The sequence below is a fragment of the Bos indicus genome, chromosome 1 (assembly GCF_029378745.1).
Source record: "Bos indicus isolate NIAB-ARS_2022 breed Sahiwal x Tharparkar chromosome 1, NIAB-ARS_B.indTharparkar_mat_pri_1.0, whole genome shotgun sequence".
Taxonomy (NCBI): domain Eukaryota; kingdom Metazoa; phylum Chordata; class Mammalia; order Artiodactyla; family Bovidae; genus Bos; species Bos indicus.
The window spans coordinates 122224777-122245454 of record NC_091760.1 but is presented as its reverse complement, the minus strand read 5'-3'; the positions used below and the strand labels follow the sequence as shown (position 1 = coordinate 122245454).

Sequence of the window (20678 nt, the reverse complement as noted above, 5' to 3'; positions counted from 1 at the left end):
CTTTTTTGTACAGTTCTTCTGTGTATTCTTGCCACGTCTTCTTAATATCTTCTGCTTCTATTAGGTCCATACCATTTCTGTCCTTTATTGAGCCCATTTTCGCATGAAATGTTCCCTTGGTATCTCTAATTTTCTTGAAGAGATCTCTAGTCTTTCCCATTTTGTTGTTTTCCTCTATTTCTTTGCATTGATCACTGAGGAAGGCTTTTTTTTTCTTCTTCTTGCTATTCTTTGGAGCTCTGCATTCAGATGCTTATATCTTTCCTTTTCTCCTTTGCTTTTCACCTCTCTTCTTTTCACAGCTATTTGTAAGTCCTGCTCAGACAGCCATTTTGCTTTTTTGCATATCTTTTCCATGGGGATGGTCTTGATCCCTGTCTCCTGCACAATGTCACAAACCTCAGTCCATAGTTCATCAGGCACTCTATCTATCAGATCTAGTCCCTTAAATCTATTTCTCACTTCCACTGTATAATATTTTGCTCAAATTCACATCCATTGAGTTGGTGATGCTATCTAACCATCTCATTCTCTGCTGCCCTCTTTTCCTTTTCCTTAACAGTTTTTCCTAGAAATAAATCTTAGAGGAAATAGTCTAAAGCATGTATTTCTTTTTTGTTTATTCACTCTATTCATTCATGTGTATCTCACATAGGACATTAAGTTTACAGGATTTCAGGGCACATGACTCACCTAGAATACAATGTACATTTTACAAAATGGGCTGTCATAACTCCAAAAATTCTTGGTATAACTTTCCTAAGAGTATAGAATAAAAATAAGCCTTATAATTGAGGAGTACATACTTTAGACTATTTCCTCTAAGATTTATTTCTAGGCAAAACTGTTAAGGAAAAGGAAAAGAGGGCAGCAGAAAATGAGATGGTTAGATAGCATCACCAACTCAATGGATGTGAATTTGAACAAACTCTGGGAGATCGTGAAGGATACAGAAGGCTGGTATGCTGCAGTCCATGGGGTCGCAAAGCATTGGACACCACCTAGCAACTGAACAAAGCTGTTAAGATAGTTCATATTACACATTGAATTTGCAAGTACTTACTGCTTTCTGATTTACACACATATGTTTATATGGGAATAGATTGTTATACAAAAAGAAGTTAGCAAGTCTTACTTACATAGCTTTTAAATTAATGATATTTTAATGGAGTGTGCTCTTGAGATCAGATTTGGAATATGTTACCACCAGGGATATAGGAAAGAAGATGTGATTTCAGTGATTCTAAACTAAATATCTTTGCTTTATACCATAGGTGCTATAATTCCACACACATCAAATTTTTGTAGTATGTTCTAAAAAAAATTCTTGAACTTATGTCTCTGGAATTATGAGTTATTATGGGCATGTACAATATTATTTATTCCATTATTTCACAAATATATTATTTTCTGAATTTATTTCAGAAATATTTCATGATTTGAACATTTAAAAAATTGAATTATGTTGCAAAAAATCAGGACCTAAGTGAAACAGTCCTTCATTTGTCAATCATACCTCAAAATCCACATCGCCAAAACAGCCACATGTTGCACCAGGACCAACAATTTTCAAAATATCTTCTTTGTTTGCATTTTGGATTGTGAATTTAGGCAGAAAGGGGTCCCACTTCTGTGCAACATAACCAACTATAGAACCAGGAGGGGCTTGGATTTCTAACTGTAGGAAGAGATAATAATAAAATAAGATTTCCTAAGGTTATTGTATTTTAATTTTACTATAATGTCTGCTTACTTCTAAACAGTATATAAAAGATTCTAAATATCTGCTTCTATGCTATACTGGATTTTTAAAATAATTTTTAGAAACAAAGAAATTCACTGTATAGATTCCTCTTGATCCACTAAAAGTCCATGTCTTTGATCTTCATTCCCTAAGGAAAACCTACCCCAGGCCTGTCTTCTGATCCTGGGATACTGGCTTCTTTGCCATGTCTGTTCCAAGTACAATAGTTGGACAAGCATTGAAGTTGTTTCCTATAATATACTTCATATTTATCCCCTCTTGGTTGTTGTCACAACACACATCTATTTTTAAGCCTCACTTCTTGATTCTTATAATTTTTTTTTTCCTCTTCGATTTATCAACTTCAGCTTCTCTGTGCTAACAAATGCTTCTTGCAGAGTTACAGTTGTTACACACCAATGTGATTTCTGTTTCATTTTGTCCAAAGCATTAAAAGAATATCATTTGCATTTTCAGAGCTGACTAGTATTTTGCTCCATTATCATTCATCCCCCTAATTTCTTAATTGTCCATAATACTGTATTTCAACATATTTATTTAGCCAATTCAAATACTTTGTATTAATAAAATAAGCTGGAGTGGGTGAAAATGATGAATATTGTTTGCTTTTAAATCAAGCCAACTCTCCATCATCTAATCTCTCTTTGTCTTTTCTTGTTAAATTCATAGTTTTATGTGCATGTCTGTAGTGTTTTTGGATAGATAAAGGTATTCTCAACAAGACTTCTTAGAATTACATAGATTTGTTCTAGGATCACTTCTAAAGTAATTGATTTGATTTCAACCAAATTAAAAATATACTAATCAGTATTAGGATGCATCCTATGTTTAATTTATGTGACATGGGGTTCAGTTCAGTTCAGTTCAGTCACTCAGTCGTGTCCGACTCTTTGCGACTCCATGAATCGCACCACACCAGGCCTCCCTGTCCATCACCAACTCCCGGAGTTCACTCAAACCAACATCCATCGAGTTGGTGATGCCATCCAGCCATCTCATCCTCTGTCGTCGACATGGGGTTACTTTGAAATAAAATATTAACTGTCAGAAATGTTATAATGGGTGCATATTCTGGGTTATACTGACTTTAGCATCTTGGGGCATATTAGATATTGAATATCCCCAGTAAAAGGATGAAAATTCTTGGGCTGCAAGAATTTGAGTACCTTAGCAATCTTATCACTTGACCAGATAATTGCCTATAAAGAGTTGCAGAATTAGCTTCAACATATATTGTTAGAAACTTCTCTACTTAAGGAGAGTTCTGTATTAATATTTACTTCCCATTGTGCTAAGTACAATATTTATACATAGGTCCTCAATAAAGAAACTTGGGTTTGAAAAAAGATACCTGGATCAAATCCCTCTTATGATATATTCTAGACGTGTGATCACAGGTGAGGCCCCTCTAAGCCTCAGTTTCCTCTATTGCAAAATGTAGAGAGTAAAATCTATTTCTTCTCACTTAGAGGTTCCTGATATCAAAGAGATCAAAGTAAGTATATATTCCACATAAACTTAACTGCATCATGTCCATGAAAGTTATTACTATAGATTTACTAAAAGGTGATAAAAATCTATTATATATTAAAATATAATAATCAAATGATTCCCTCTAGAAGAATAACACACTCTTTGCTGAACCTTGAAGTTTGTCATAAATGGGTAAATGGAACATGAGATACTGTTCTAAAAATAATACTGACCCAGGAGATTCCTTTAGGAGAGTTTAGTATCACTCAGCACTCCCTGAACTTTGTACCAATGAGAAGATGAAGAGTAGATCTGCTTAATGGTGGAACTTACAGATATTACCTAGCTAATACAGAGATTCAGGAGGATGTGTCTCATTTACATGATGCATGAGCTGTCTTTCCAAGTTACCACCACGGAAGCCACTATAGTTTTTCATTGGAAATGAAAAAAAAAATATTAGTGAATCACCAAATCCTTAAGCTGTTCTGATCTTAAAGGAGCAACATTCTAATTCAACAATTGAAAGGTTAATGACCTTGTATCGCCAGCTGCATGTCATTTATTAAAGAAATAATTGCTAACCTTTCCAATTGTGGAAAATAAAAGCACACCCAGGTCAGTGACTAACCTCTTGTAGGTAGCAAGGGCACCAGCAGCTGTTACACCTCAAGGGCCTGTTGACTGTAATCACCTCTTGACCTGAGTTATCAGTGATCTTCAGAACGCATGATCGCAGAGTGGAACAAAAAGTACGGTTGAAGCAGATGCTTTCCTCCACTGCAAAGTATATTCTTTGTCCCAAGCTGTTTTTAATCTCATATTTGTTGGCGGTCTCAGTGCCCAGTATCACTAATGGAGCAAAAAAAAAAAAAATTATCAAAATCATGCTACTGCTTAGTATCAAACCTTTATATGAGTAAAAATAGTAGTGTTATTAGAAGAAAGCAGCATGACTGATTAGTTATTAAGTACATGGTATCTTCTTCAGACAAATCTATTTCTGTACTCTAAATTTTGAGGATTTAGCCATAGAAATCAAAGCAGACTCTGTGAAAAGAGCTGTGCAATTGATAAATTTTGATTCCAGTTATATGACTTATTTGGACACTTGTAGTACTTTACAACTAGGGAAGCAATGCTCTAAAGAAGGATCATACTCAAATTATTCTGTCATTGTTATGGAATTTACTGGGACAACTCACAGTGAAATTAATGATTCTATCTAAAAATCTATTTGGTACTATATCTATGAACTGGACATGGAACAACAGACTGCTTCCAAATAGGAAAAGGAGTACGTCAAGGCTGTATATTGTCACCCTGCTTATTTAACTTATATGCAGAGTACATCATGAGAAACGCTGGACTGGAAGAAGCACAAGCTGGAATCAAGATTACTGGGAGAAATATCAATAACCTCAGATATGCAGATAACACCACCCTTATGGCAGAAAGTGAAGAGGAACTAAAAAGCCTCTTGATGAAAATGAAAGTGGAGAGTGAAAAAGTTGGCTTAAAGCTCAACATTCAGAAAACGAAGATCATGGCATCTGGTCCCATCACTTCATGGGAAATAGATGGGGAAACAGTAGAAACAGTGTCAGACTTTATTTTTCTGGGCTCCAAAATCACTGCAGATGGTGGCTGCAGCCATGAAATTAAAGGACGCTTACTCCTTGGAAGAAAAGTTATGACCAACCCAGATGGCATATTGAAAAGCAGAGACATCACTTTGCCAACAAAGGTCTGTCTAGTCAAGGCTATGGTTTTTCCTGTGGTCGTGTATGGATGTGAGAGTTGGACTGTGAAGAAGGCTGAGCGCCGAAGAACTGATGCTTTTGAAATTTGGTATTGGAGAAGACTCTCAAGAGTCCCTTGGACTGCAAGGAGATCTAACCAGTCCATTCTGAAGGAGATCAGCCCTGGGATGTCTTTGGCAGGAATGATGCTAAAGCTGAAACTCCAGTACTTTGGCCACCTCATGTGAAGAGTTGACTCATTGGAAAAGACTCTGATGCTGGGAGGGATTAGGGGCAGGAGGAGAAGGGGACGACAGAGGATGAGATGGCTGGATGGCATCCCTGACTCGATGGACTTGAGTCTGAGTAAACTCCGGGAGTTGGTGATGGACAGGGAGGCCTGGTGTGCTGTGATTCATGGGGTCGCAAAGAGTCAGACACGACTGATTGACTGAACTGAACTGAACTACAGCTTCATGCTATCTATTTATTTCAATTTTGACATACTTTAGGTGTTATCTAGAATATTAAGGACAAACATACTCAAGTAATTTGTGTATTCAGCATTATAAATTTGTGCCCTGTTAAATGACTTGGTTTTTGATGAATCACTGACAGTATGATAAAACAGTAGAACTTTATTTTGATGTTTTTTTGTTGGTCTCAGCCTCAATTTCCATGTCTGAAATTGTTAAGAAAATTTAAATTATTAGCAGCCATGGAAATGACCAAGTAGCTTTTATTACTTCAAGATTAAAAATAATATTACATTCCTAATGACAATATCATCAAAGATTTGGGGAGTTTTATGCTTTTAGGCTTATGTATATCAGACTAATAATTTTACTTTCAGTGGGAGAGAGGTCCAACAGGGAGGGGACATATGTATACCTATGGCTGATTCATGTTGGTGTTTGACAAAAAACAACACAATTCTGTAAAGCAATTATCCTTCAATTAAAAAATAAATTAAAAAACCTTTCCCAGAAAAAAAAATAGACCTAGTGCTCTTTTTTATTTAATTCTATCCTAAACATTTAACTTTATAAAATACTTTAATAATTTTAATAATTTAACAATTTTAATAATTACAGAATGTACTTACTTCCAAGAAGCTCCACCTGCTCGTGTATAATTATCAGGTCTAACTGTTAAAAGATGACATGAAGGAAATACAAAGTATTACATCACAGGTCTTTGAAAACCTTTGCAGCTATTACTATTAACCTGTTTACTGGACTCATGAAATTAGGTGTTTTTCATGTTCTCTGTGTGGAAAATGGTAGAAAACAACTCACGTTTTATAATGAAGGAAAAAAATAAAAAAAGCTAACATGGTTTTTACTCAAGTAAAAATTACAAGAACCTTGAAAATTTCAAAGCAAAATTGCTCTGAATAAGAATAGGAACTGTGGTTAGCTCTGTGTTTTTCCTGTGGTGATAAGATAGCTCTTGGAAATTATACCAATACCCTTGAGAATATTTTTAAACAGTCTCTGAATAAGAATGCCTATGAGGTTTTAAACTTCTGTCTCACTCTCTCTTTGAAAGAAATGAACCAAGAGGATACAAACAGTAATGATCTGCATGCTTGGCCTCTCCTCTCAGCCCTAACTACTTCACTCTGTCAGGTAGTAACTCATTCCTGATTGTGATGAAAAGTCTGTTAAAGTTGAGAAAGGCAATTCTTTAATTTCTTTCTTCAGTCACACTTTTCTTTGAACTAAGGGAAAAAAATCCATAAATCCTGTCAACAAAATACCAGTTTAAGCAGAAAAGAGTTAGCTTCTAAATGAATGACACATTAAAACTTGCCTATGCAATTAGAAATGAAGTTAATTTACAGAGATAAATTAGTCACAGGTAGCTGAGATGTGACTGTGTTAAACAGAATATAATACAAATGGGTTTTTTTAAGGAAATATTTAAAATATGTTCTTAGAATGAATTTTATCTGTGTATATTTTAATTTTCATATGCAGCATTTAAAGATTCACTAAGATAAAATCATGAGCACTGAATACAGTACTGATTATTGCCTTTTTGAATGCTTAATTTTCTATTTTGCCTTAAAATTTTCACTTTATTCTCTTTCCACATTAACAAACTCACTGATAACTTTCAAATAAATGTAGTAATTGTTAACATTTGGAATTGATTGGGCAATCACAAACCCTGAAAATATGAAATTATCTTATTTCCTTCATTCTTCTTGTATATCCTGAGGTAGAGGTAAAAGCTAGTATCATTTCTTCTTATTACTGATAAGAGTGTACATATGCCCTCCTCTCCAAGATTCACAGATATATTTTTTACAAAAATAATTTATGATATAAGATATTCTAGAACATATTTAAACAACTACGACTAAATCTTTAAGAAATCGGAATTGGTCTTTGTTATGTAGTGTTGTTAGTTCTGTTTTCCTCTTTTGAGGGAAAAGGAGGGTTGACAGAAGAGAAGGGGCACGCATGATTATTTAGCAGTGCATCTATGGAGGCTCAGATGGTAAAGTATCTGCCTTCAAGGAGGGACACCCGGGTTTGATCCCTGGGTGGGGATGATCCCCTGGAGAAGGAATGGCTACCCACTTCAGTATTCTTACCTGGAGAATTCCATGGACTGTAGCCTGGTGGGCTATAGTTCATGGGGTGTTGAAGAGTTGGACACGACAGAGTGACTAGCACTTTCTTTCCCCCCAGTGTGTAGGCATAACTTAGAGATGGAGAAGAAGTTTTGGGGTGCGCAAGTAAGGTTTGAGTTTAGGAACTTTGACTATTTATGTCATGGATCAAGTTTCAGCCCTGAACTTTAGAGACTATTGGCTGAAAAGGATAAATGTGCATCTCTAACATCTAATAATAGTGGTTGTTTATTTAATGACCACCTTGAGGTAGTCACTGTGCTAGATATTTGACATAGTGTCTGATTTAGTCCTCACACACATCAGAGAACAGGATATCATTACATGTAACATGTGAGGAAACAATCCCAGAGAAAGAAAGTGGTTTTGCTCAAGATCATAGAGCTTGTAAGTGGTTAGGCTGGGATATGAACCCAGGCAGTGATACCATGGATTTCAACTTGCTCTCTACTCTGCTGTACCAGCATAACTTAACTAATCTTAGGAACTGGGAGAAACAATTCTTAAGTGACACTGTGGAACTTCTGAGTACCTTTCCTCCCTATTTACTCTTATACTCACTCATCGTCTCTAATAACCTCAAATGTGATCTCTCTCTGTGGACAACACTCCTGGATATGAGGGTCCTGGTTTTGGTTGTTCTTCTAGTTTCCTTTAAGTAGCCCTGGGCCACTTATAAACTATGGTCCAAAAGAGCCTTTTCATCTTTTGCTATTAATTGATGGACCAGGAATTGTTGGAAACTTTAAACAGATTACATCCTGTATTCAGGTGTTAGGACAAGCAGAGCACTCCTACAGTAAGAAAGCTTCAGAATGGACACCGAATGACAGCCTTGGAAATGTATGTACAATCCATATGTATAATTTATCAGGCTTACAGGTATCAATGATTCAATTTAATATATGTATTGGGTTGGCCAAAAAGTTCATTTGGATTTTTCCATAAGATGTTACAGGAAAACCATAAGAAACTTTTGGTCAACCTAGTACTTCAAAATAAATGGAATCTTACATGTGCCTTTATAAATTTTAACTCAGTACTCTGATCTGTAGGTGACTAAATAAAAGTCATCCTTTGATGCTTATAGAATAAAATGTTATTGACTATTATGAATATGTTAATTTAACTTGGAATGAATATAGTTCGATCCCATCCCCTGGAGAAGGAAATGGCAACCCACTCCAATATTCTTGGCTGGAGAATTCCATGGACGGAGAAACCTGGCAGGCTACTTTCCATGCAGTCACAAAGAGTCAGACATGACTGAAGTGACTCAGGACAATCTATAATACATGAACAATATATATGTATACACATACATATGTAAATATATATGTACATACAAATATTTTTATATGTATGTGTATATAAACATATACACAGACACACACATACACTTGCCACCTGGGAGTTTATTTTCAATTTGTTAGTGAAAATATGATTATCAATAGTTACTGGATAATAATGATTAAAAGAGAGTAGGTGATTTTTTAAATATTTACATTGAGATTTTAATTTGGAAGCATTTTTATTGAATATTTTCCTGTTTGTTTATTGAAGCATGCACTATTTTCAAATATTCATAATTTTATTGTGGTTTTTAGATAAAAGCTTACAAAATTCTTCATATATGTATATATATATGTTTCTCACAAACTGGAAGTATTAAACTTTTTAAATGCTTATTCATCCTGTTCTGTATGCACTGCTTTAAAGCAAATGTGTTCTTTTAGTATAAAGACTATAAAATCCATTCCCTTTGAAGGAAAATACCCACCAATTTGTGAAATATTTTTGTTTTCTGAAAAAGAGTACCAAAGGTATACATTTGGAAAATTGACTTTGTTTTAGAACTGAAGCCAGTGGGCTCATATCTCTATCAAATATGAAAAAAAAGTGTGTTCATGTCAAGCATCTGGCTCTGGGTATGTCATCGTTCATGGATGGAAGAAGAATATGTGATGGCCATATGTGATCATCAAACCCCAGCCCTCTGGCACTGGTATATCACTTTTATACTTGGCGAAACCTTGTCTGACAACATTCCCAAACAGCTTGCAGCAGTTAATCAACTCTAGTCAGCTATTACAGCTGATCCTTTCTGCAGATGGAAGATGGTAGGTTAGCTTTTCCAGCTCTTTTACATATCTCCCTGAGCTCTCCAGTCTCTAAAGTACATTTGTCTGCCAGTGGGTTTCTGGAGAAGGCATCTGCAATTATAAACATTTTCCCAGGAACATATGCTGTGTGCAGCTTAAACCCTATCAGGCATAACAGAAATCTCTTGCACCTTAAGGGAATTAACACAGAGATTTGATTTTGATAAAGGAGTTAGACTTTATAGTTAGAAAGAGTGCCAAACAAGCTGAAAATTGCAGCACATGTGCTGACATCTCAATATTAGTGTATTTCTAATCGTGTGTAAGATAAATATTAAAGCATCAATAATATATACAAATGTCAATTGCAACTTATATGCCATAAAATTCAGATGATATTTCTTGACTGATTTATTATAAGGCTTGAATCACTGCTTACCCTCCAATGACTAGAACAGTGACTATACTTAATATGATCTTTCAAGCAAATTGGCTCAGAGATGGCAAAAGTATCAGAAGACAGTAATGCTAACTTGATAGCTTGATTTCTCTTGGATTTCCATCCACCTTTTGAGATTCAGTTGACGATGTTAAGCTCTCAACTCATTGAGAAAGTCTCTCCTGAGTACGTTGATCTTTAGCAGCCTTTCTCTTCTCTTTTATTGTTTAGTCACTAAGTCTTGTCCAACTGTTGCGACCCCATGGACTGTAGCACAGGCAGCTCCTCTGTCCGTGGGATTTCCCAGGCAAGAATACTGGAGTGGGTTGCCATTTTCTTTCACAGGGAATCTTCCTGATTCAGAGATTGAACCTGTGTCTCCTGCATTGCAGGTGGATTCTTTACCCCTGAGCCACCAAGGAAGCCCTCTCTTCTCTGTACACCTGCCCAAATTAAAAGTCAACACTTTTAATTTGTCTTTGCCAAAAAGGTTGCAGAACGTTTGGGTGAGAGGAACTAGGTTTTATACCATTTACGTGCCTTGATTATAACAGGTACTCAATTAATATCCTTTAATTAAATAACTGTAAGTGACTAGACAAATTAGACAATTCCTCTAGGATTTAAATTTGCTGACACCTTGAGCAATGAGGAGAAGAAGGATAAGGTGCTAAACAGCTCAATCAAAAATGTTTAGTCTTCTCTCTGTGTCAGGTAAATAAGGAAAATAGAAGTGGTTATAAAACAAGGCAAAAGTTTCTTGCCAAGTAATAGAAATAAATAAAAGACAGATTGTATAATGCTTTTCTCACTTCAATAAGTTATTTACTGAAGGTTTTAGTCTTGATTGGAGGGGAAGAAACCAAGTTTGTATTTGTCTTAAAGGGAAAAAAACTTTGCAGAAATAGAGAGAGAAAAGCACCTGGCTTAAATATTCTAGACCAGGAGGGAGATTCCCTGGTGGAGGGGGACCCCGCTGCCATACTTGGTCCCCTGGATTGGAAGGTAAGATGTGAAGACCATGGTCTGGGTCTGAAGCTCCCGGAAGAAAGCCAGGCGGACCTCTGCTTCTTTGGTTCTCTGCATCTGCAAGAGAATGACAGTTCCAGCCCATATGTAAATGTAGACCATTTTATTTAGTCGTCTTGTAATATTTCCTGCTGCTTAATTCACATGGTAGAGTATCTCCCACCTAGCCTCTCCCTTCAGTGCCCCTTCCTTCATTTTCTATATTCACTGTCACCACCACTTCATCTTGAACCCAGAGAAAAAGGAATGTAGTTGTGAGAAAAAGTTGGATCATTTGGGCAAAATAAATCATTTTAGAAAATATGTTTTTTGAAAGCAAGTGAAACTTCTACTCAAAGAACTGAAAGATTATAAACTACAAATGGAAAATCAATGACTAAATAAACTAGGTATTCTCTACTCATAAAAGGATGACCTTAGACATACGTTTTGAATCATACTTAATGACTTTTGGGTATATTCTCCTTTCTTCAAATATTATGAAATTGCCTCATAATTTCCAAGATTATTTTCTCTTTTCATCAGTCATTCCACTATGCATAGATTTAATTCAGCGGTTCTTGTACTTTAGCCTGCAGCAGAACCCCCTGGCCTGCCTCTAAGTTGTTTCAGTCGTGTCTGGCTCTTTGTGACCCCATGGACTATAGACCACCAGTCTCCTCTGTCCATGGGTGTTGCCAGTTAAGAATACTGGAGTGGGTTGCCATTTCCTTCTCCAGGCGACCTTCCCAATCCAGCGATCGAACCTACGTGTCTTATGTCTTCTGCATTGGCAAATGGGTTCTTTACCTCTAGTGCAACCTGGGAAGACCAAAAACCACCATGGAGGGTTTAGCAAAACACACATTGCTGGGCTCACTCCAGACTTTCTGATTCAGTGGATGGAGTGGGGATGGAGCTTGAGAATTTGCAGTTTTCCTTGTCCTTCCCATTCATAGGTCTTCAAAATAGTCTAAGTTTGTTGTTCATTGTTGTTCAGTCACTGAGTCTTTTCTGAGTCTTTGCGACCCCATGATCTGCAGCATGCCAGGCTTCCCTGTCCTTCACTATCTCCCAGAATTTGCTCAAACTCATGTTCATTGTCTCCCAAACATATCCTGTATGAGCACATGAGCGTTAATGTACTGCAGCCCAGATCACATCCAAAGTCTTTACTAGGAAGTGAGGCTCAGTCAGACACTTCTGAGAACACCATTCTGAGATCACTTGCTTGCTCTTCTGGGATTTTGGCTTACATTGGAGTAGCAGAGCCTTTGAAGATCTAAACTGAAGCTTCTGTTCAGTTTAGATCATCCTGGGAATGCCTGTTTTTCTCAAACTTTAAGTTTGAGACCAAAGTGTTCATAAATTGCTTTTGTTTTTACTAACTAGGGGACTTCAGACCACACAAATATTTCTTCAGTTCTAATGGCATCCAAAGTCCAGACTATCCTTTGATTTAGTGGTGCTGACGGAACTGCCTGTGAAATGTGTGAAATGTCCAACTAGCCTGTATTCCCTGGGAAAATGCTAACTGCCAATACAGATTAATGGGCCAGAAAACATCATGACAGTATAAATAATGTCTTTAAATCTATTTGAATAAAACTCCACAAAAATATGATAAAGTGACTTGCCCCCTGAAACAAGATTTTTAAGTTCTATAGGGTCCTCTCACAGATATTTTACCCACTTTATCTGTTAAATATTTTGACTGGGTTGCAGAAACAGTGTTAGTTTTCTACTTAAAGTTTTACCTCTTAAGTTGAGTCTTGAGCCCTTATCATTACTGAACATCACTGCTCTTTTTGGTAGATTAATCATATTTTGATCATAATATTGCTTTCTAGTCACAAGTTTCTTCAAAGACTATGACCACGAGTTGAAGAAGAAACTCCTTTGAATTTCTATCTGGCTTTGAATTTCTATCTACGGTTTTAAAAATGTATAACCAGCTTATAAATATTTCACATCCTCTGCAACTCTTTACCGTACAGGCTACAGTTGTTGCTGTAACTCTTACTTGATAAAGTGATGAAATGTTTCGGACTGAGTCTTAGTGTCAGTCTTAAATGAAGGAAAGAACGTGCCAAGATTTTGTCTTCAAATATAAAAATGAGACACATATATATTAAAATTCATGATTTTGAAGTTTCATGTCTATATTTTACAATTTGCTTGAACTTTCCCAGTGATACTCAGAGACTAGTGTATGGTGACAAAAAGTGAAAAAAAATTACTTCCTTTGTTTCAAGTTAAAAAGCATCCTAAGTGTGTTTTGACAAAGGAAGCAAATAAGTGTACACATTTCTCTGATGTAGATCATTAATTTAATTTAGGATATTTTAAATCGGTGGACTCTGTTAATCCTATTTGTAATTAGGTTAAAAGGTTTCCACCAATTATACTGATCACAATTCTTCATGATAAAACTGTTCATTAGAGCTCAGAGTTTAATGGCTTCTTCTGATAATGGAATGAAAACACATTATAATTTCATTTTTATATCATTTCACAAGTGTTTTTAGTGAGATTGCAACTCATTACCTAAAAGCAGCATATCCCTTTTCTTCTGAGCAGTTCTTTGAGACAGCACTAATGAGATTTACATTTTCAGGGATGTGAGGAGAATTTACCAGTCCCCCCTCCCAAAGTCTTTAATTAATCTGTTTGCTTAAATTAGTTTCTGTTTAGTTTTTATGTATAATTTACCATCAAATAAATTTTCAAAGATTTTTGCTTCGTTGTTCAGAAATATTTGCTTCTAGTCCATTAAATTTACTAGGATCTCCTGAGAATACACGTTTAAGTCTCTACAATAAATGCCTGTATCACATATTTTAAATAGCAGATAGGAAATTAAAAAATATTGAACTATAACACTTTTAACTTATGTGTGAAAAGTTTTCTACCAATCTCTTTAAACTGGAAATATCAACTTGTGTTTCGAATTAAATATTCCTATTCTAAATTTTGCTCTGCAGCTCTTCTCATTAAGGTTTATATTTATGATAACAAAAACATTGTTTATATCTTAACTTTTGGATTCTTTTAGGTAGAGTGGGTTTGGTTTTTTTTTTTAATATATTTAATGCAATATGCTCTTTGGCATTCAAAGTTAAAAACTACAAAGTTCCAAAGAACTAAATGACAGGTTTTAAAGTATCAATCTCACTGATTGTAACACCTTACAACCTATATTTTCAGTCATAAGGGAAATATTATTAGCTGTCTATATTTACTCTTACCTTTAGAGGCCATGAATATGTCTGAGTCACTTATCCAAAGGCAGCCAGGTTAAAAGAAAGGCTCTTCTTGTTGCAGCAAAGAGAAACACAGCAGGCATAGAACTTCAGAGGGTGTCTGCTTCTTGTCAGCTTACAAACACCAGAGGAAGGGAGAGCCTTGCAGCTTCCGGATGCTGTGTTTTATCATTTTGAACAACAGGAGGAGACAAAGCCATCATAAAAAGTACACACTACTCACAAACCATCATCCCACTTGGTGGCTGAAGGACCAATTGGAAAAGAATAAAAACCCAGGAAAGAAAATATGCAATGCTTATTTTTATGGACCGTATTTCCATTTAAAATTTAAAAATTATTTCTTGAAATATGTATTTTTTCCCTCACTGCAATAGCCGAAATATTTCATTTTTCTAATTTCTAGCAATCTCCTGTAACAGAGTCTGTGATAAAACATTCTATCACATGTAGGTTTCTGACAGTTCTAAAGATATTTTTTAAATTTTGTAAATGTTTGGGCAGTCGTATTCTTATGTTTTCTCAGGATTTCTTCCCACTCTGTATCCCTGTAACAAACAAGAAAAGAATTATTTTATGCTATTTATATGCATAAATATATATTTAGTTTATTTTTATTTGAATTTTATTAATCAGAGGAATTTGAAAATGCAAACCTTCAATAATCCAAAGTTAAATGAAACATAGAGGTAATATTTAACTGTGTTGCATTTTTTTCCAAGGGAAAAAAAAATAACTGTAACCTTGACTAGCCAGCTCATATTTCTCAATGCCCATGGAGATTTTGCTCAACAAGCCAGTGGCCTGGTTAATATAATTTGGAGAGGTTGAATTAGTTGGATTTACTACTTTATCAGCCACACTGTCTACTTCTAAAAATAGTTAAGTGGCCTGAGAAGGCACAGATAGTAATGAAAAATCATAAAGACAGCTCACAGGTTGTAGAGCAACAAAAGTGTAGGTTCTTCCTATTTGGCAAAGAGGTGTTTCTTTTTGTTGTTGTTTTGAAGTGTTCGAGGTTGAAATGAGCTACCGTTATCCAAGTTATCATTTTGCATAAAAGGTATATAAATATGACTAGTATTTTTAAATTATATTTTATGTTTATTAATTTCTTAATGTTTGCCATGGGCATCTGATAAAACTTTGATCTAAACCAAGTAAGTTGTTATTAGAACTATCAAACATGATATTTTAAATTATAGTCACAAGGGACCAGCTAATTTTGACTTTGAACAGAGCACCAATTTTAAAACAAAGTATAAAAATCTAGTGGAAGTGAGAAATAGATTCAAGGGATTAGATCTGATAGAGTGCCTGAACAACTACAGAAGGGAGTTCGTGACATTGTACAGGGGGCAGGGATCAAGACCATCCACAAGAAAAAGAAATGCAAAAGGCAAAATGGTTGTCTGAGCAGGCCTTAAAAATACCTGTGAAGGGAAAGAGACACGTGTACCCCAATGTTCATCGCAGCACTGTTTATAATAGCCAGGACATGGAAGCAACCTAGATGTCCATCAGCAGATGAATGGATAAGAAAGCTGTGGTACATATACACAATGGAGTATTACTCAGCCATTAAAAAGAATACATTTGAATCAGTTCTAATGAGGTGGATGAAACTGGAGCCTATTATACAGAGTGAAGTAAGCCAGAAGGAAAAACACCAATACAGTATACTAATGCATATATATGGAATTTAGAAAGATGGTAACAATAACCCTGTATACGAGACAGCAAAAGAGACACTGATGTATAGAACAGGCTTATGGACTCTGTGGGAGAGGGAGAGGGTGGGAAGATTTGGGAGAATGGCATTGAAACATGTGAAATGTCATGTATGAAACGAGATGCCAGTCCAGGTTCAATGCACGATGCTGGATGCTTGGGGCTGGTGCACTGGGACGACCCAGAGGGATGGTATGGGGAGGGAGGAGGGAGGAGGGTTCAGGATGGGGAACACATGAGAAATAAAGGAATAAAAAATTAAAAAAAAAAAAGAAGCATTCATGCAATAAGCCAAGTACAGAGAACAGAACTCAAGAACTGGTATATAAGATAGAAATTGCTCATGCACTCCAAAAGCTTTCTAGCCTTTGTACCTGCTCTAAACTCCTGTTTTATTCATCACTGTTCACTCACCCTCTGACAATGTACCTGGCACATAGTAGGTGATCAATCATTATTTATAGACTAGATGAATAAAGGAATGTGTCAGTGAATGAATAAACACAGCCATTTCTCATTAAAAAAAAAAATACCTGTGAAAAGAAGAGAAGTGAAAGGCAAAGGAAAAAAGGAAAGATATACCTATTTGAATGCAGAGTTCCAAAGAAAAGCAAGGAGAGATAAGAAAGCCTTCTTCAGGGATTAATGCAAAGAAATAGAGGAAAACAACAGAAGGGGAAAGACTGGAGATCTCTTCAAGAAAATTTGAGTTACCAAAGGAACATTTCATGCAAAGATGGGCTTGATAAAGGACAGAAATGGTATGGGCCTAACAGAAGCAGAGGATATTAAGAAGAGGTGGAAAGAATACACAGAAGAACTACAAAAAAGATCTTCATGACCAAGACAATCACGATGGTATGATCCCTCATGGAGAGCCAGGCATCCTGGGATGCAAGTCAAGTGGGCCTTAGCAAGCATCACTATAAACAAAGCTAGTGGAAGTGAAGGAATTCCAGTTGAGCTATTTCAAATCCTGAAAGATGATGCTGTGAAAGTGCTGTATTCAATATGCCAGCAACTTTGGAAAACTGAGCAGTGGCCACAGGACTGGAAAAGGTCAGTTTTCATTCCAATCCCAAAGAAAGGCAATGCCAAAGAATGCTCAAACTACTGCAGAATTGCATTCATCTCACACGCTAGTAAAGTAATGCTCAAAATTCTCCAAGCCAGGCTTCAATAGTATGTGAACCATGAACTTCCAGATGTTCAAGCTGGGTTTAGAAAAGGCAGAGGAATCAGAGATCAAATTGCCAATATCTGCTGGATCATGGAAAAAGCAAGAGAGTTCCAGAAAAAACATCTACTTCTGCTTTATTGACTATGCAAAGCCTTTGACTGTGTGATCACAACAAACTGTGGAAAATTCTTCAAGAGGTGGGAATACCAGACCACCTGACCTGCCTCTTGAGAAATCTGTATGCAAGTCAGGAAGCAACAGTTAGAACTGGACATGGAACAACAGACTGGTTCTAAATAAGGAAAGGAGTTCATCAAAGCTGTATATCGTCACCCTACTCATTTAACTTATATGCAGAGTACATCATGAGAAACGCTGGACTGGAAGAAGCACAAGCTGGAATCAAGATTGCTGAGATAAATATCAATAACCTCAGATATGCAGATGACACCACCCTTATGGCAGAAAGTGAAGAAGAACTAAAGAGCCTCTTGATGAAAGTAAAAGAAGAGAGTGAAAAAGTTGGCTTAAAACTCAACATTCAGAAAACTGAGATCATGGCATCTGTTCCTGTCACTTCATGGCAAATAGATAGGGAAACAGTGACAGACTTTATTTTTTTGGGCTCCAAAGTCACTGCAGATGGTGACTGCAGCCATGAAATTAAAAGACACTTGTTCCTTGGAAGAAAAGTTATGACCAACCTAGATAGCATATTAAAAAGCAGAGACATTACTTTGCCAACAAAGGTCTGTCTAGTCAAGGCTATGGTTTTTCCAGCAGTCATGTATGGATCTGAGAGTTGGACTATAAAGAAAGTTGAGTGCCAAAAATTGATGCTTTTGAACTTTGGTATTAAAGAAGACTCTTGAGAGTCCCTTGGACTGCAAGAAGATCCAACCAGTCCATCCTAAAGCAAATCAGTCCTGAATATTCATTTGAAGGACTGATGCTGAAGCTGAAACTCCAATACTTTGGCTACCTGATGCGAAGTACTGACTCAATTGAAAAGACCTTGATGCTGGGAAAGATTGAAAGCAGGAGGAGAAGGGGGCAGCAAAGGATGAGATAGTTGGATGGCATCACTGACTCAATGGACGTGAGTTTGAGTAAACTCTGGGAGTTGGTGATGGACAGGGAAACCTAGCGTGCTGAAGTCCATGGGGTTGCAATGACTGAGAGACTGAAATTAACTGAAAAAAATCTAAGTGAATTAGTCATCTGAAAGGTTGTTGTTGAATCACGCAAAGACACTGGGATTCTTGGCCTCCAGAGGAGAAGAATTCAATCCGGGGCCAGAGATGAAGCTTGATCGCTCAGAGCTTTTGTGTAATAAAGTTTTATTAAAGTATAAAGGAGATAGAGAAAGCTTCTGACATAGGCATCAGAAGGGGGCAGAAAGAGTATCCCCTTGCTAGTGTTAGCAATGAAGTTATATACTCGCCAATGAATCCAAAGAATGTCTGGAGGTTGTAAAGACCTCACCAGACCTACTCCCATAATTTACATGTTAAGATAACAGAATTAGCCAGAAGGTTTAATCCAGAGACTGTCCTCAGGCAGGATACATTATTGTTATATAATCCGAAGGAATGTAGAGCAGGAAAATTTGTCCTTTCTTCCTCCTTGAGAATTCCAGACCCCTCTCTCCTTGGGGACCCCTAGACTCCTTATCAACCTGCCTAGGAAATGACTCTCTCACATCTACTTTGGCCTTTATAAGGCCAACCATCTATGCATTTGAGCTTGGCCACTTGACTTATTGAACCCTTCAGTATTTGACCTGCAACAAAGACTTTCAGGCGGCAAAAGATGTGCCTGCAGTACAGGGGACATCCAGTTGATCACTCGGTCAGGAAGATCCCCTGGAGAAGGGGATGGTTACCCACTCCAGTGTTCTTGCCTGAAGTTTTTTTATGGAAAGAAGCAGCTGGTGGACTATAGTTCATGGGGTTGCAAAGAGTCTGACATGACTGAGCAACTAACAGTTCCCCTTTCACTTTCAAATACTTTCCAGGCCACCTAACTTGATGAAGTGAAGGTATTACCCATCCCTTCCTTTACACTTTCTTCCTTTGTCCTGTCAAAAACAACACAGACTTTTTTTTTTTTTCTTTTTGAGATTTAGCAGATACCAACTTGAAGTCTCCCCTTCCCTCCTTTCCTTCCTGTTTCCCAGCCTTTCTCAAGGAGAGGCTCAGAAGCGCTCGTTAAACTCAGAGGTTTCAAGTGTCCTATCTTTGAGTGCTCCCGCAGTCAGGAGATGTTGCTCCTTGAGCTGGCCTTGCCTCCAATCCTGCTGCTGTTCTCCTTCACCTCACTCTCACTCTGCCTCCCCTAACACCTGCCACCTTTATTGAAGAAGTAGTACCACTCTCAATACTCAAAATGGTCCCACCATCCTCCTACCTCTGTGCTATGAAGCCTTGGACTTTTTCAAGCATCATCACTGTTACTTTGCCATCAAGCTGCAGTATTTCAGTCTGCTCCCTTGATTCCATGAAATATAGACAATACAAGTTGAGCATGTCCAGTGGATACAACTCAGGGCTTGATGATAACATAGTGCATACAAAAAAGGAGATGTAAAAATGGATCTCAGAAAACTCAGGGTCCGTGGACCTGCCCCTTCCTAGGACACTCCCTACCAGCCTCTCTCTCTTGAGCCCCAGCCTTGCTGTTCTGCTACTTGAGTGTGCTCATCCACTCGAGATGTCCTACCTTGCCTGTCCTTGTCCCTGCCACCATGCCTCCCCCAAAAACTCTACATCCCCTATCTTCAGTTTCAGCCAAAAGGAAATGAGGGAAAAAAAATCCATCATTAGTCTTGGCACAATCTTGCCCTTGGCCTTTTTATAGGATCTATCACAGCTGTTAGGAGGGTCTGTCATTCAGTGTTATATCATTGTTCAGAACTTCCCCATTATTTATTTAGCTGTTAGATATTTGACTTAAATTTTCATGACTAAAAAGCTCACTAAAATAGACTCTCTTGGTACAAAGGGAGAGACTGCCAATTTATTTAAGCCTATATAGTGACAAAAGAAATGCTACCTGTTATAAAACAAAACAAAATCAGCAACATGCTCTAGATGACATCCTTTGGGAAAAGAATGTGGAGCAAATTAAGATGTAAGCCTACAGGTCTAAGGCAGGACCAAGGACCAAGGAGTGAGATAGACTGGCTTTGAGACTGTTTCATTAGCTTAATGGTTATTCTGGCTCTGAATATATTGCTCCTAGATACTATATACATACATTTATTGTTGTTTAGTCACTAAGTTGTGTCAGACTCTTTTGAGACCCCATTGACTATATCCCACCAGGTTCC

General features: G+C 36.9%; 1 protein-coding gene across 1 annotated transcript in view; it reads right to left on the bottom strand.

Annotated features, from left to right (window-relative positions):
• Nucleotides 1-20678, bottom strand: part of PLSCR5 (phospholipid scramblase family member 5) — a 31741-nt gene that overhangs the window by 8363 nt on the left and 2700 nt on the right. Inside the window, exons 2-6 of the mRNA XM_070780397.1 lie at nucleotides 14422-14594; nucleotides 11088-11251; nucleotides 6086-6128; nucleotides 3870-4090; nucleotides 1517-1678 (exon numbers count right to left, since the gene is read on the bottom strand). Coding sequence (XP_070636498.1) covers nucleotides 1517-1678; nucleotides 3870-4090; nucleotides 6086-6128; nucleotides 11088-11251; nucleotides 14422-14434 — 603 coding nt within the window. The 5' untranslated portion in view covers nucleotides 14435-14594. The remainder of the gene's footprint in view (nucleotides 1-1516; nucleotides 1679-3869; nucleotides 4091-6085; nucleotides 6129-11087; nucleotides 11252-14421; nucleotides 14595-20678) is intronic.